Source organism: Gopherus flavomarginatus, chromosome 1, assembly GCF_025201925.1.
Source record: "Gopherus flavomarginatus isolate rGopFla2 chromosome 1, rGopFla2.mat.asm, whole genome shotgun sequence".
NCBI lineage: Eukaryota > Metazoa > Chordata > Testudines > Testudinidae > Gopherus > Gopherus flavomarginatus.
Genome location: NC_066617.1, coordinates 132,530,487 through 132,547,198, shown reverse-complemented (window position 1 = coordinate 132,547,198; position 16,712 = coordinate 132,530,487). Strand labels below are relative to the sequence as shown.

The following is a 16,712-nucleotide window of genomic DNA, read 5'->3' as shown; positions in this document are numbered from 1 at the left end:
TTCTCTTAGAGTTTGTCACAGCAATTTTGGCTCAGGTTGAATTACCTCTGAGAAATAATCTGGGTTTTTTCATTAAAGCTTGTAGAATGGCTTATAGTAACCACAATTGTTTCCCCACCCCAGTGCCTGGGGACATAGCACTGAACTCAGCTGCGGCAACTCCTGAAACAAGAAATTCTTCTTCTCAAAGCCTTGTGAAAACAGAGCTAAATATATACTGAGGGAAAAATGCCTCTGATGTGGTTTCCCTCCTTCAATATAAAACTACAACTTGCAAGCGGAAAATTGCTAGCCACCCACTATCATTAAGTCACATCCTCAACAGCTCTAGGGCCTGATCCTGACCTCATTTACACCAGTGTCATTCCATTAACTTCATTGGAATTACTCCCAATTTATATAAGTGTAACTGAAAGCAGAACTTGGCTCGAGATGTGATGGTAGTTTTAAGGGAGGACAGCCTATGGATAGGGCAGTGCATGGGGATTCTGGAAACCTGATTCTATCCCTAAATCTGCCCTTGGCCTGCTTGATGATCTTGGGCGAGTCACTTCACCTCTCTGTGCTTCAGTTTCCCCATCTGTAAAATGGGGATAATGACACTGCACTCCCTTTGTAAAGTGCTTTGAGATCTACCGATGAAAAAGGCTGTATAAGAGCTAGGTATTATTATTTAAGTTACATTTATGCTTCCCAGAGGTTGAGGCCATTGGATGACAGTCCAGCCCTGAGGCACAACTTAGAGCACCATCTGTGTTACTCTAAGTTGTGCTCTTAGTACTGTCAGATCAATTTTTCTTGCACTCTCTGTCTAAATCATAGCTTTTCCTTTTGCATTTATACATGCAGCACTCCTGGCCTGAACTGTGAAGTAAATGAAACAATGCCAGTATCACAAGGTCACATCTAATTCTGTGTGAAAAAAATTCTCAGCCCTGGAAATCTAGCAAATTAATATAGAAAAATTATAGCGTTAATGAATAAAGCAAAAACAAAGAGAAACAATACATTCTGCAGGGAGAAAAAGTCACATTTCTCTTTGAAAAAATTCTCTCTCTGCAAAGACCCAAACAATTGCATGGCAACACATGATCCATCACAGGGCACGAAACAGTGCCATATCTACTGTGTGTGATACATCTGTATTTGCTAATAGAGACAATAAAACATTGCACTGGCCACAGTTCACAAGTGCACAGGTTCTTACATACAAAGTTTTTTGAATTGGAAATTTAAGGGCATAGTCTCAAGCTCATGTAAATCAACTGAAGTCACTGGAGTTGGAGTCAATTGGAGTGATGCCAATTTAAACCTGCTAGGGATCTGGCTGTGATTGCTACCCATGTAAGAACTATCACTGCCATCTTTATCTATGGGGCTGAAAGCCCAGAAAAAAAACACATAGACGGCAACAGACAGAGGTCTCCATTGTGGGGAAGCAGGAGAGGAGCTGATTTCCCAAAAGGCAGGGAAAAGGTACACTTTAAGAAATGCTGTTTTATATTTAGGCTCTGTGGCGTATTTCTATGTACCCATTTCTCATATCTTTAAACACCAGAGGTTCCCTATTTCAAAAACCACCAAAAAAGAGTTATAAACATCTTGATACCCCAAACCACCTGCCACCTTGACCTGCTTATAACCTGCCTGTCTCCCGTGCTGCAGTCTCAAAGGCTCAGCAAGACTACCCCTGACAAAAGACTGCCAAGCTATAAACCTCAAGGCCATAATATATTGGCCCCAGCTGATACTCCCTTCAGTGTCAGAAAAGCTTGAGTTCCAAAGAACAGTCCCTGCCCTGCTCAGGAGAGTGCAGGTCATTTTGTTCTCTAACTGCTACATTGTCACTGGTTTGCTGTGTTGCTAGCCAGATGGGGAAACCACATTCTTCGTATTTGATTACAGCCTTTGAAATGCCCTTTGCACCCATTTGAAATGAGATGGGATATATAGAGAACATTTAGACACATTACAGAGACAAGAAATAAGTCCCACTGGGCAGATGTATTTATTTATTTTGTCTGCTTTCACACAAAGATACCCGACCCAAGAGTTCAAATGAAGCTCAGAGAAGCCACACATGACACCACACGGTTTTATTTTTCCATTAGGACCTGCTGTGTAAAAAGACCTCATCCCCCAATGTGAGAGATATCGTACCTTGTATTATATATCTTTTTAAATAGTTTGTGCTGCCCGGAGAGGGTTTTTTTAACCCTCTTGTGGCAAACTCAGGACACGTAGCTACCAAGAGAGGGGTAATAATTAGTCCCAGAAGGCTTAACCATGGAGGAATAAGGTTCAGCTGGAACAGGGGTTACCAGGGAGGTAATTAGTTTCAGCTGGCCCCAATGGCTGGAGACCTTTTTAAACCCTCCCTGGCAGGGAAGCAGGGGGGAGGAGAGAAGTAGAGTAGCTGCCAGTGAGTAGAGGCAGCTGAACTCTGAAACTTTTCTTGCAAGGCAGGTTGCACTCTCCCCAGAAGGAGAGTACAACAGAACAAGGGCCTGACTGAAAAGGGATCAGCCAGACCCTGCGCGACTGTGAAGGGCTTTTGCTTTGCCCAAGCCTGTGTCTCCAAGGCTGAGAAGGACTGAGCTAGGAGAGGAGAAACAGGTACTTTGCCACACGTGGTGTCAGGAGTGGGATGTACTAGTGAGTGAGGCTCGGTGGCAAGCCATCACAGGGCAAGGTTAAAAAAAAAATGGAGGATATACTGAAGGTGTTGATGCAGACCACCGCGGCTCAACAGGAGGCTACCCAAGTACAGGTGGCAGCCCAGCGAGAATCCGTACGGGTACAACAGGAGATCAACCAGCTGCTGATGAGCCAGGCGGCCCAAGATCGAGCCACCCTGACCGAGGTAGTGAACCAGTTGAAGGCCCTGACCACGATGACGCACGAGGCCCAGGGGACCCGGCCGCTATGGGCAAGCAACTACTTACAGAAGATGACAACGGATGACGATATAGAGGCGTATCTCCTCGCGTTCGAGAGGACGGCACTGCGGGAGGCCTGGCCCCAAGACCAGTGGGCAGGTCTGCTGGCTCCATTCCTGTGTGGGGAGGCCCAGAAAGCCTACTTCGACATGACCGCAGAAGCAGCTATGGATTACCCTCAGCTGAAGGTGGAAATCCTGGCGAGGGCAGGCGTGACGCTAGCCATAAGGGCCCAGCGCTTCCACGAGTGGAAGTACCGCAAGGACAAACCACCGAGGTCCCAGCTATTTGATTTGATACACCTTGCGCGGAAGTGGCTCCGCCCCGAGGACCGTGGGCCGGAGAAGTAGTAGAAACTCTGGTATTGGACAGGTACATGAGAGGGTTGCCGCCGGACATACGGGGGAGGGTCTGCCAAAATGATCCCTCCTCTTATGACGATCTAGTTGCTCTCGTGGAGAGGCACTTGGCAGCCCAAGAACTTTCTCAGACCCCCGAGCGAGGAAGGCGCCAGTATTGGAGACCAGCCTCTGCACCGAGGCTCCGGTTTGCCCCAGCTCCAGGCCGGAAAATGGAGGTGAGGCAGGAGGCGGAAGAGCCGCCGGCAGTCCCGGAGAGACTGGAAGACTGGGGAAGAAAGGCTCAGGGGATAAATCCCAGCAGCCTGAAAAATAGGGGGCTGCCCCAAGTGGGGGTACCGCTGTTATGCCTGTGGTGAATTAGGGCATATTGCTGCCCAATGCCCTAATCTAGGAGAGCCCATGCAGTGTGAACTGGGAGATATAGGGGGACCATGCGAGCTAATAAGTCTAGTCGGGGTTGCGATGGTCCCCCATAGGTACACTAGGCCCGTTAAGCTGTATGGTGTAGAGACCACAGCTTTAATAGACTCGGGAAGTGCAGTCACACTGGTCTCAGGGAAGCTGGTCAGGCCGGGCCAACTATCCCAGGCCAAGCGCTCGGGAATATCCTGTGTACATGGGGATATCAGCTATTACCCGACCGTACCCGTACGCATAGAAGTTCTAGGGAACCCCGCTGAGTTGACAGTGGGAGTCGTCCCGAAACTCCCTTACCCTGTCCTTATTGGACGAGACTTCCCGGGGTTTGATGGCCTACTCCCCGGGGACGAGGGAGAAGGAAAGAAGGACTCTGGGACCCAAAGGGTGGCCCAGATCGGGGACCCTCTCCCCACTTTCCACGAGTTTAGCCAGGATGTGTTCTTCCCACCGGGGAAGTCCAGGAAGACTCGGAGGGAACGGAGGGCGGATAAAAGGAGGGGGACGCGGATCCTGACACAGTACCTGACGCCTACACTAGCAGGGGAAAGAGGGAACTCAACTGACAGCGGGACGGGGTCGGCCAACTACAACCCAATTGTTGGACCAGGTTCCCCAGGCTCTGTCCCTGAGGGGGAGACGGAGGTAGACCCCCCCGAAATAGGGCCAATAGGGACCGCACGCGGGACTTTTGGTCAGGATCAGGCCAATGATCCCATATACCACAACATTTTTAAGGAAGTAGTCGAGGTAAATGGGGTCCCAGTGGAGGGAAGAACTAAGGGCCCAGGGCCGTATTATATGACTAAAAAAGATCTTCTGTATAGAGTAGTCCGCGTCCAAGAGCAAGTCATCGAACAACTCTTGGTTCCCCGGAAGCATCAAAAAGCGGTAATGGATCTGGCCCACAGTCATCTATTTGGGGCCCACCTAGGGATGGATAAGACCCTTGACCGGATCCTACAGAGGTTTTTTTTGGCCTGGTATTTATGCGGCCATCCGGCGATATTGTTCCTCCTGTCCGGAGTGCCAAATATATGGACCCCGACCATACTTGAGGGCCCCTCTGGTACCTCTGCCAATTATTGAGGTTCCATTCGAACGAATAGCTATGGACATAGTGGGGCCATTGGAGAAGTCGGCCCGGGGCCATCAATACATCCTGGTAGTACTAGATTACGCCACCCGATACCCCGAGGCCATCCCCCTACGGAATGCCATGTCCAAGACCATAGCCAAAGAGTCCAGATATTCTCCAGAGTAGGGATACCTAAGGAGATCCTGACGGACCAAGGGACCCCCTTTGTTTCTAAACTAATGATGGACTTGTGTACCATGCTCCACATACAGACCCTCAGAACGTCGGTCTACCACCCCCAGACCGATGGCCTTGTTGAACGTTTTAATAGGACATTGAAGAGCCTGTTACGGAAGGTGATTAGCCGCGACGGAAAAGACTGGGATGCCCTGCTACCTTATGTACTGTTTGCAGTACGGGAAGTTCCGCAGGCTTCCACTGGATTCTCCCCCTTCGAGCTGTTATATGGTTGACACCTCAGGGGCATACTGGACCTGGCTAAAGAAGACTGGGAAGAACAGCCGAACCCAGGAGAAACATTGTGGAACATGTGCTGCAACTGAAAGACCGAATAGCCCGAGTCACCCCTCTTGTGCGCGAACACATGGAGAAGGCCCAAGGGACGCAACGGACGTACTACAATCGTCAAGCATGGTCCCGGAAGTTCCAGGTGGGGGACCGGGTGATGGTGCTCATACCCACGGTGGAGAGCAAGCTCCTGGCCAGATGACAAGGGCCCTATGAGGTAATCGAAGCCATAGGAGAAGTTGACTATAAGGTCCGGCAGCCAGGTCGCCGGAAGCAGGAGCAGATTTACCATATAAACCTGCTGAAACCTTGGCGGGATAGAGAAGCTCTGGTAGCTGCGCTGGGGGCACCATCCCCTAAAGGCGATGAGCCCAACCTGGTAGGAGTATCCCCAGAGCTGACCCCGGAGCAACGATCCGAAGTGGTCAGCCTGATCAAACGCAACCAAGATGTGTTCTCAGAAAAGCCAGGCAGGACTACTGAGGTTCACCATCACATCTTCACAGAACCTGGAGTGAAGGTGCACGTCAAGCCATACCGGATCCCGGAGGCCAAGAGAGAAGAGATTACGAAAGAGGTCAGGAAGATGCTGGCCTTAGGAGTCATTGAAGAGTCTCATAGTCAATGGTCCAGCCCCGTGGTTTTAGTGCCTAAGCCAGACGGCAGTATGAGGTTCTGCAATGACTTCCGCAAGCTAAACGAGGTGTCCCGATTTGACGCCTACCCTTTACCCAGGATAGATGAGCTGACTGACAAACTGGGAAAAGCCCGTTTCATGTCTACCCTTGATCTTACTAAGGGCTATTGGCAGATCCCCCGGCTAAAGCCGACAAGGAGAAGACGGCCTTTGCAACCCCAGAAGGACTATATCAGTAAACTGTTCTTCCTTTTGGATGGCATGGGGCCCCCGCTACCTTCCAGCGGCTGATGGACAAACTGTTACGGTCCCATGGGGAGTACGCTGCTGCCTATCTTGATGACGTCATCATATATAGCCCCGACTGGGAGATGCACCTAAGAAAGGTAGAGGCAGTCCTGGGTACCCTGAGAAACGCCGGACTGACTGCAAATCCCTCCAAATGTTCTATCGGATTAGCTGAGGCCAAATACCTTGGATATATTGTGGGAAGGGACGTGGTGAGGCCCCAACTCAACAAGCTAGACGCTATACAGAAGTGGCCCCGACCACTCCGGAAAAAACAGGTCCGAGCATTCCTGGGACTCGTGGGGTACTATAGACGTTTCATTCCCCACTTCGCCACCAAGGCATGCCCACTAACGGACCTGACCAGGGCTCGGGGCCCAGATATAGTAAAATGGTCTGCTGAGGCCGAAGCTGCTTTTGCAGATCTGCGTACGGCCCTCTGCACAGACCCCGTACTGATAGCCCCAGACTGGAGGGAGGAGTTTATCCTGCAAACGGATGCCTCTGAAGTAGGGCTGGGGGCGGTACTTTCACAAATGGTCGGAGATGACGAACACCCCGTCCTCTTCCTCAGTAGAAAGCTCCTGCCTAGGGAACGGAAGTACGCCATAGTGGAAAAGGAATGCTTGGCGGTAAAATGGGCCGTTGAAAGCCTCTGCTACTATCTACTCGGACGGAGGTTTACCCTGATCACAGACCATGCCCTGTTGCAGTGGATGCACCAAAACAAGGACAAAAATGTGAGAGTAATGAGATGGTTCCTATCGCTTCAACCCTTCCACTTCACAGTACAACACAGGTCGGGAGCCCAACATGACAATGCGGATGGCCTGTCGAGGGTTTACTGCTTTCCAACCCAAGTAGCCTAACCCCGTAGTGTTGAGCGGGGGGGGGGCGGGATATGTGGCAAACTCAGGACACTTAGCTACCAAGAGAGGGGTAGTAATTAGTCCCAGAAGGCTTAACCATGGAGGAATAAGGTTCAGCTGGAACAGGGGTTACCAGGGAGGTAATTAGTTTCAGCTGGCCCCAATGGCTGGAGACCTTTTTAAACCCTCCCTGGCAGGGAAGCAGGGGGGAGGAGAGAAGTAGAGTAGCTGCCAGCGAGTAGAGACAGCTGAACTCTGAAACTTTTCTTGCAAGGCAGGTTGCACTCTCCCCAGAAGGAGAGGACAACAGAACAAGGGCCTGACTGAGAAGGGATCAGCCAGACCCTGCGTGACTGTGAAGGGCTTTTGCTTTGCCCAAGCCTGTGTCTCCAAGGCTGAGAAGGACTGAGCTAGGAGAGGAGAGACAGGTACTTTGCCACACTCTGTATGGACTCCACATTATCCTTTTGTCAAATGAGAGATGTTAAGCTAAATATTCTCTTACCCCTCTTTGCAGACTCTTTCAGGGCTAAAGGACATTTAGCGATAAGATGTTCCAGTCACAGTGGCAAACAAAGGGCCTCTGTACCACATGTTTTTCAAAATGAGTTGGTTTTTTTTTTCAGTCCTCTGTATTAATACCTTCTGGGAATCATGCAGTGACCATTTTGTCTCTCTGGTGTTTTGTGAGTTGTTCTTCCCGAATCTCTGTGCTTTTCACCTCCATCTTCCTGCTTCCTTTCTGACTCATTCTCCTGCTTTCTAATTCCACACAAAGAGCCAGAGAGTGCAGGCTGAGTGTGTCTGTATGTGTGTGCATGCGAAGGAGCCTCATGTTCCTCTTTGCACTCCCCTGATCCTGATGCTGCTCTTGCAGGCCCAAGTCCAGCTAGAGCTATCTAAGGGCTGCTTTAATTTATGTTGTCTATATATGGCCAGGGGGGCTAACACTGCAGTTAAGGATCAGTGCAGTGCAACTGGTCGCACTTTCTCCTGCCATGCTGGAAGCAGAGAAGTTGAGTGTTGTAAGAGCCTCTGAATGAGTACCTTAATAGGGCAAGGATTTCACTATCTATATCAAGTCTTTCTTGGCCACCAGATAATACGGGGGTGATCTTTCCAGGGTTAGTTAAAGTTGTTGTAGGACCAGATGAGGTTGATGGTGAGGTGCATACATGCACTGGCTCTAGGAATGCTTTCTGATCCTTAAATGTTAGCTTCAGTTCTGCTGTTTGCTACTGGTTTGTGATGGCACCCTACAATCTTATTCCAAAAGTAAACATACTTCTTTCCATGTTTCCGTGGGCACATTTTCAAAGTGGTGACAGAGGGGATATGAGATTTTGTCATGTGGCACCAATAGAATGAGTCACTTGGATAGCTGACCTTTTATAATCCCTTGATACACTTTGTTGCTCTTTAGATAATCTAGCTGCTCCAGTTTGTCTCAACTCTCAAATTCAGAATCCTGAATTACATTTTCATTAATTTCTTCTCCTCTTCCTGGTCCCTACTTTCATATATCCGATGCCGTACTCACAGAGAAATGGTGGCGTCTACACATGTTTGTGAAGGGCAGGGATGTGGCAGGGTGGATTGTGAAATTTTCAGTCCCAATTCATATACCATTTTATGTCAGTTTATGCCAGTGAATTGATGCTGAAACTGTATCACAGGCTGGGGTGCACTCCTTGGAATGAGGCTGCTGGGTGGGCTGAAGATAAATGCAGCCCATGGCTCAGAGATTGGAAGACCTGGTGAAAGAAAAAAGTTAACCCTCTAGGAGGAAATGCAGGGACCAACTTCATTCCAGGCTTTCTCACTGAGAAATGCTCCAAAGGGACTATTTTCTCCTTTGTGGTGAGTCCTCTGTGTTGGCAGCAATACATCAAGGCACTTAAGCATGTACTGAACTTTAAAAATGCAAGTAGTCCCACTGAAGTCAGTGAGATTACTCATGTGGTCAAAGTTAAGCATGTGTTTACGTGCTTTGCTAGATAGAGGCCTGTATGTTGAATAGGGGTCAGAGTTTCTCATGACTTCCCATTCTTCTTTATAAGCCTACATTCCCCCTCCATGGAGCAAAAGTCCTCTGTTACTTTGCCTTCCTCTGGCCAGATGGGCTCCACCTACCAGTGAAGAAAAGTACATGACCAATACCAAGTTTACCCCACACCACAAACAAATCCCATTGCCTCCATAGTGCATCTAGTCTTTGATCCAACCAGATGTAATGGATTGGTACATGTCTATATCAAATTACGGCCTTCCATTGACACTGGAACTGCCATCTTGAAGAATGTGACCCACACTTTCAGGTTGTAACTAGCTGCTTAGAGCTATCAAGGACAAACCCAGGGCAGCTTAGTGTAATGGAGGTCTACCCCCTGTACCAGGGTTTTGCTAGAGAGAAGAGCCGGCCGGAGGGAATTGATTTTCCCAGTTTGAACTCTAGATGGCTGGAACTTCTCAGCTAACCACAGGACTAGAGTCTGCAGTTCATTAGCTGGTCACCTGACAGAGGGAACAGAAACATTATGTAAAGGCAGGATCTGCCCAGATCTCTCTCTCCCCGCATATCTGATCACTGACAGAAAACGGAAGGACTGCAGGAGTGGGTCCAAGGGCTCAGATATCTGACCACAGATTCAAAGGGGAGAGCATACAGGCTTTTCTGTGTTTCCTAAAGATCTGTAAGGATGTATCTTAGGACATGTCCGCACAGGGATAAAAAACCTGCAGCTGGCCCAGGTCAGCTGACTTGGGCTCGCAGGGCTTGGGCTCTGGAGCTGAAAAACTGCTGTCCATGCTCAGGCTGCAGCCCACACTCTGGGACCCTCCCACTTCACAGGGTCCTAAATCCAGGCTCCAGTCCAAGCCTGGAAGCCCCATGAACCGGAGTCAGCTGGCATGGGCCAGCCACAGGTTTTTCTCTGCTGTGAATATGTCTACACTACCCACCGGATTGGCAGGCAGCAATCAATCCAGCAGGAATTGATTTATCACGTCTAGTCTAGATGCGATAAAATCGACCCCCGAGCATTCTTCCATCGACTCCTGTACTCCAGTGTCACAAGAGGCGCAGGTGGAGTCGATGGGGGAGTGGCAGCAGTCAACTCACCGCGGTGAAGACACCACGGTAAGTGGATCTAAGTACGTCGACTTCAGTTACATTATTCATGTGGCTGAAGTTGCATAACTTAGATCGATCCCCCACCCAGTGTAGACCAGGGCTGTGTAGACATACCCTTAGAGGCCCAGATCTAGAAACTGATTTGATGCTGCCTAGTCCCAGCTGGCTTGGAAGCACAAAGGTTGAGTCCAATTAGAATAGACTTGTGATCCATGAGGGTGACTCAGACAGGTCTGTAACACTCTCCATCATTCTGGGAAGTCTGAGCATAAAACTTTACCGTGATTTGTAATCTCGCATGACAACCAGACAGTTGCATTGTTATCTGTGCCCCACCTCTACCCACAACAGGATTTAATCTTACTCAACAAGCTTAAAACACTGCATTTGCTACCTCTAAATGTACAAAAATTAGCTTTTGTTTACTCTGATGTTTGGGTTTGTGAAACAGACCTCCTTCTGAATTGACTACGAGCTTTTATAAATGTAAACAGAGAAACTGACTCATTTCCTGATACTCTTGGACACTGTAAGTCTTTGGTTTGGTTTCACCTAGACTTTAAACCGCAAAGCCAGGCAACTATTGGCAAACAACAATTTTTGTCACTAGCTTCCTGCTGTATGGTAATAAGTGGGAGATTTATATGAATAAACATCCAGGGATGAATACATCCCCACGTAATTATTGGAGTTGCAGAGGGGATAAATTTGGCCTTTTACTGTAAATAAAAAAAACCAGTACTTGTTATCCTGTTAATGTTTCCTGCTGGTGGACAAGGGAGGGGTGCAATAAACTTCCCTGCAGCACTATTCCTGGCAGATCATTCCATCACCTCCTCTGAACTGTCTAATATACGATGTTATCCAGCTCCTACTGCAGTCAATGGAAGTCTTGCCATTGACTTCAAGGGGAGCAGGATCCTAGCAGTGGCTAATATTTGATTCTTAAAGGGGAAGGTGAAAAAAACGCAAACCAGTGTTTAACATAGTCTGAAAAAAGTGAGGGGAGTTTCATAATCTGGGAGTACCAGCTCTAGTAAGAGTGCTTAAAGTGTGCTCTCAGTGATGCAGCTTAATTTGTATTTTTTGCCAGGTCTGCGACCTCCCTGACTTTAAGCCCTGTTGATATAATGTACCTAGACAATGGTGCAATATGGTACTGAGGAAAAATATCTGTTCTTGGTCCAGCAGAGGTCTTGATGCATTACCTGTAACAGAGTAATATATGTATATGGAGATATACGTATCTCATAGAACTGGAAGGGACCTTGAAAGATCATTGAGTCCAGTCCCCTGCCTTCACAGCAGGACCAAGTACTGTCCATGACAGATTTTTTGTTGTTGTTGTTGTTTTTTGCTCCAGATCCCTAAATGGCCCCCTCAAGGACTGAACTCACAATCCTGGGTTTAGCAGACCAATGCTCAAGTCACTGAGCTATCCCTCCCCACATTAGTTATTAAATTATGCAGCCCTTAAAATACAATCAGCCATAGTATTTGATTCAATGACCGCAAACAGAAGTGAAAAAGTATTTCCTTTCGTTTGTTCTAAATTCATCTGTATATAAAAATTTACTAACCACAACATCTCAATTGCCCCAGTTTTTAAGAAGTGCCACCTTTCCCTCTTAACACACGCATCCTGTTGTGATTTTTTTCTTTCATCAAATGTTCACAAACATTACTTCCAACATACACATTAAATCACTGGAGATATCCTATCTCCTAGAACTGGAAGGGACCTTGAAAGGTCATCAAGTCCAGCCCCCTGCCTTCACTAGCAGGACCAAGTACTGATTTTGCCCCAGATCCCTAAGTGGCCCCTCAAGGATTGAGCTCACAACCCTGGGTTTAGCAGGCCAATGCTCAAACCACGGAGCTATCCCTCCCCCACTGAGTGAGCCCTCATTCTTTGAATATTTTTCAAACTAGGTGCTGCTTTTCTTTCTGAATATCTTATTTTTCTTCTGACAGTTTCCCTGGTTTCATTTATTTGTATCATGGCTGTCGATTAATTGCAGTTAACTCAAGCAATTAACTCAAAAATTAATTGCAATTAAAAAAATGATTAATCGCAGTTTTAAACACATCATTAAACAGAATATCAATTTAAATGTATTAAATATTTTTGGATATTTTTATACATTTTCAAATATATTGATTTCAGTTACAACACAGAATACAAAGTATACAGTGCTCACTTAATATTATTTTTTATTACAAATATTTGCACTGTAAAATGATAAACAAAAGAAACAGTATTTTCAATTTACCTCATATGAGTATTGCAGTGCAATCTCTTTATTGTTAAACTGCAACATACAAATGTAGATTTTTGTTACACAACTGCACTCAAAAACAAAACCATGCAAAACTTTAGAGCTTGCAACTCCACTCAGTCCTACTTCTTTTTCAGCCAAGTGTTCTTAAAAGTCATCATCCGAGATTGCTATAACATGAAATATATGGCAGAATGCGGGTATAATAGAGCCAGAGATATACAAATCTCTCTGTCAGGGTTCTCTCCCCACTCTGAACTCTGGCGTATAGATGTGGGGACCGCATGAAAGACCCCCTAAGCTTATTTCTACCAGCTTAAGTTTAAAAACTTCCCCAAGGCACAAATCCTTTCCTTGTCCTTGGACAGTACTGCTGCTACCACCAAGTGATGTAGACAAAGATTCGGAAAAAAGGATTACTTGGAGTTCCTATATCCCCAAAATATCCTCCCAAACCCGTTCACCCCCTTTCCTAGGGAGGCTTGAGAATAATATACTAACCAATAGGTTAACAAAATGAGCACAGACCAAACCCTTTGGTTTTTAGGACACTAAAAATCAATGAGATTCTTAAAAGAAGACCTTTATTATAAAGAAAAAAGTAAAAGAATCACCTCTGTAAAATCAGGATGGAAGGTAACTTTGCAGGGTGATAAAAAGATTTAAAAATACAGAGGATTCCCCTCTAGGCTCAACTTCAAAGTTACAAAAACAAGAATAAACCTCCCTCTCAGCATAGGGAAAATTCATAGGCTAAAACCAAAGATAATCTAATGCATTTCCTTGCCTTTACTTACAATTTCTGTAATTTTAGATGTATCATTTCAAAGTATCTTTTCAAGAGACAGGTTACCTGCTTGGTCTCTCTCTCTCTCTCTCTCTCTATCCAGAAGGAACAAAGAGAGCACAAACAAAACCCCCTCACCCCAGATTTGAAAGTATCTCCTTTTCCCATTGGTCCTTCTGGTCAGGTGCCAACTAGGTTAATTGAACTGATTAACCCCTTACAGATAAAATGATTCTGTACCTCTGACTAGGAGGAATTTTATGTGGATGCATACGCACAGATTGTTACCCTTCCCTTTATATTTATGACACTCTCCCAGTCACAAATTTAATTAACATATTATTTTTTTAACAAGTATCATCAGCATGGAAGCATGTCCTCTGCAATGGTGGCCAAAGCACGAAGGGGCCTACGGATGTTTAGCATATCTGGCACATAAATATCTTGCAACGCCGGCTACTACAGTGCCATGTGTCATAATATAATTCCCAATTCTGGACCTTAACGTCCAAAATATCGGTATTAGCATGAAATTCCCTAAGCTTAATTACCAGCTTAGATTTGCTAGGCTGCCACCAATCAGGACTTATTTAGAGCGCCTGATAAACTCTGGTCTCCCCTAACCCTTCCCTGGGGACCCCCAAGACTCAGATTCCCTGAGTCTCACAACAAAGGGGAATAAACCATTTCCCTTGCCCCCTCTCTTCTTCCTCCCAGCTTTTTCCCGCCCTGGGAACACTAGGAGATCGCCTGATTCAACTCCTTGAATCACCACTCCCCCCTCCCTTCTTCCCCGGAGAGAGATACACAGATAAACGCTGAGAGCAGGTTTCCCTTCCCTCCTCCCCGTTCCTTTCTCCCACCAATTCCCTGGTCAGTGCAGACTCCCTTCTCTGGAGTTTTACAAAAGATAACCAGACAAATCAATTAGATTCTAAAAAAAGAGGAAACTTTAATAAAAGAAGAAAAACATAAAACTTGTCTCTGCACTTAGATGGTAAAAAGTTACAGGGTCTTTCAACTTATAAACAATAGAAAGAAACTTTCTCCAGCAGAAACACAATTTAAGCTACTTCCAGCAAGTACACATATGCAAATAAAAAAGAAAACAAATTAAAAAACTATGACCGCCTTTTCTACTTACAATTCTGAACAGACAAGAGACTATAGCAGGGAGATTGGCAGAAACCTGGTTACACCTCTAGCCCCGTCCAGTAATCAGAGAGAACAAAGCCAAACCCAAAACCCACAAACAAAGGCTTCTCTCCTCGAGAGACTTGAAAGTAGCTTGTCTTCTGATTGGTCCTCTGGTCAGGAGTTTGGGGTCCCTGATTGTTAACCCTTTACAGGTAAGAGAGACATTAACCCTTAACTATCTGTTTATGACACCATGCGAAAACCTGTTCGCACTTTCAGGTGACATTGTGAACAAGAAGCAGGCAGCATTATCTTCTGCAAACATAAACAAACTTGTTTGTCTGAGCGATTGGCTGAACAAGAAATAGGACTTGGTGGACGTGTAGGCTCTAAAGTTTTACATTGTTTTACTTTTGAATGCAGGTTTTTTTTTGTACAATTCTACATTTGTAAATACAACTTTCATGATAAAGAGATTGCACTACAGTACTTGTATTAGGTGAACTGAAAAATACAATTTCTTTTGTTTTTTACAGTGCAAATATTTGTAAATAACTATAAAGTGAGCACTGTACACTTTGTATTCTGTGTTATAATTTAAATAAATATATTTGAAAATGTAGAAAAACATCCAAAAATATTTAAATGGTATTCTATTATTAATTGCACAATTAATCATATGATTAATTTTTAATCACTTGACAGCCCTAATTTGTATCTATGTAATTTTCTCCTTATCCCTAATTTCTGGACCAAGGGCTTGATAAATATTTAAAGAAGACACCAATACCTAGAATCTTACATCTGTGAATAGCAAGCAATTTTGACAGAATTTGTTGACATGATCAAAACTCTACTAAGCACTATGATGAAACTACCAATCTCCAGAAATACTAGTGCATCAGCCCATAGCACCTCTTGAAAGTTGTGTTACTGACACAAATATGAACCTGATACCAAAACTTTATGCATTTAGACTCCATTTTCAAAAGTGGTCTCTACTTTTGGGTCCCTTAATTTTTGCTTTGCACAGTTTGAATCTCCATGAACTCCACTTTCAGCAGTGTTGAGAACTACAGTTCCATGGCTTCACCTAGATTAATGGATGCGCAGCGCCTCTAAAATCCAGGGTCAAGAAGTCTCAAACTGGGCACCCAAAAATCAGTGGCCACTTTTGAAAATCTTGTTAACATAGCATAGAAAGAGATTTTTAAAATATAACCCAAATTCCTTACCTGGAGTATTAGCAGCATCTGAATAATTGAAGGTGGAACCCTGGCTCTGGAACGTGACAGGGCATCTTCTAACTTAATATTGAGGGTTATAATGTTCCGAAAGTGCAGGAGAGCCAGCTGACGAACTGAGGGCTCCTTCCCCTATGAACAGAATCACCACAATAAGGATGATGAGCCATTTAAAAATAACTGTCAAAATCCCAAGTATAAGTGTTTTTCTTAAATCTTTACTAGTAGTAGCAATGATTAATTCAATGGAAATATTTGGGATGGTCAAAAAACAAACCAATCTGTAGATCCATAATCTCTGTGTGGACTCATACGATACTTTTGTATGACTTGTCTATCATTGCCATGGACAGGATTATTTAGTCTGTAATCCACAAATCAGTACAAGACCTGGTGTCAGAGGGTGATACTGTCCCTTTAAGAGGGAGCAGGGCCAGTGTGCTACAGCCTTATCAGCACACTCCAGTTTGGTCAATTAATTGGGTTTACAAGAGGGTACTTCTTGATATTAGGGGAGGAGAGACCTGGTGAGTCAGGGCCTGGGTCAGTCAGAGGAATGATAGGAGGTGAGAGCTGCCAGAGCCAGGAGACTTTATATGGTGCCTGGGAGAAGGCTGAAGGCAGGAGAGCAGCAAGATGGGTTTGCTGACTGGTGTCCTCAAGCCAGAGCACAAGGGCTGGAGAGCACTGAAGGTCAAAGAGCAGCAGAGGCAGTTGCCTGCTGGCTCTAACCCAGACTTCCAGAGCCGAGGGCCAAAGAAGGCTGACGGCAGAGGAGCTACAGAGGCGCTTACCTGCTGACTTCTCCAAAGCCAGAGAGCTGGACCCAGAGTAACAGTGAGGGGGCAGGGGGAATGAGGGATGCTCCCAGGAGAGAGGCTGTGGGGATTCCCTCAGGGAAGAGCTGGGTTGCACTACAACTGGAAGGGCTGGGGTGACTGTCCAGGGTCAGAGGGATGGAGGAGGACTGTCAGAGAATCCAGGTGTGGCCAAAGGACAGTGGGGGAAACTGAG

General features: G+C 46.0%; 1 protein-coding gene across 5 annotated transcripts in view; it reads right to left on the bottom strand.

Moving 5' to 3' along the window:
* The window catches only part of PRR5 (proline rich 5), a 152,716-nt gene that overhangs the window by 33,356 nt on the left and 102,648 nt on the right, over positions 1-16,712 (bottom strand). For all 5 annotated transcript variants that reach the window (XM_050924962.1, XM_050924983.1, XM_050924972.1 and 2 more), the window contains one exon: positions 15,690-15,830. In XM_050924962.1, coding sequence (XP_050780919.1) covers positions 15,690-15,830 — 141 coding nt within the window. The remainder of the gene's footprint in view (positions 1-15,689; positions 15,831-16,712) is intronic.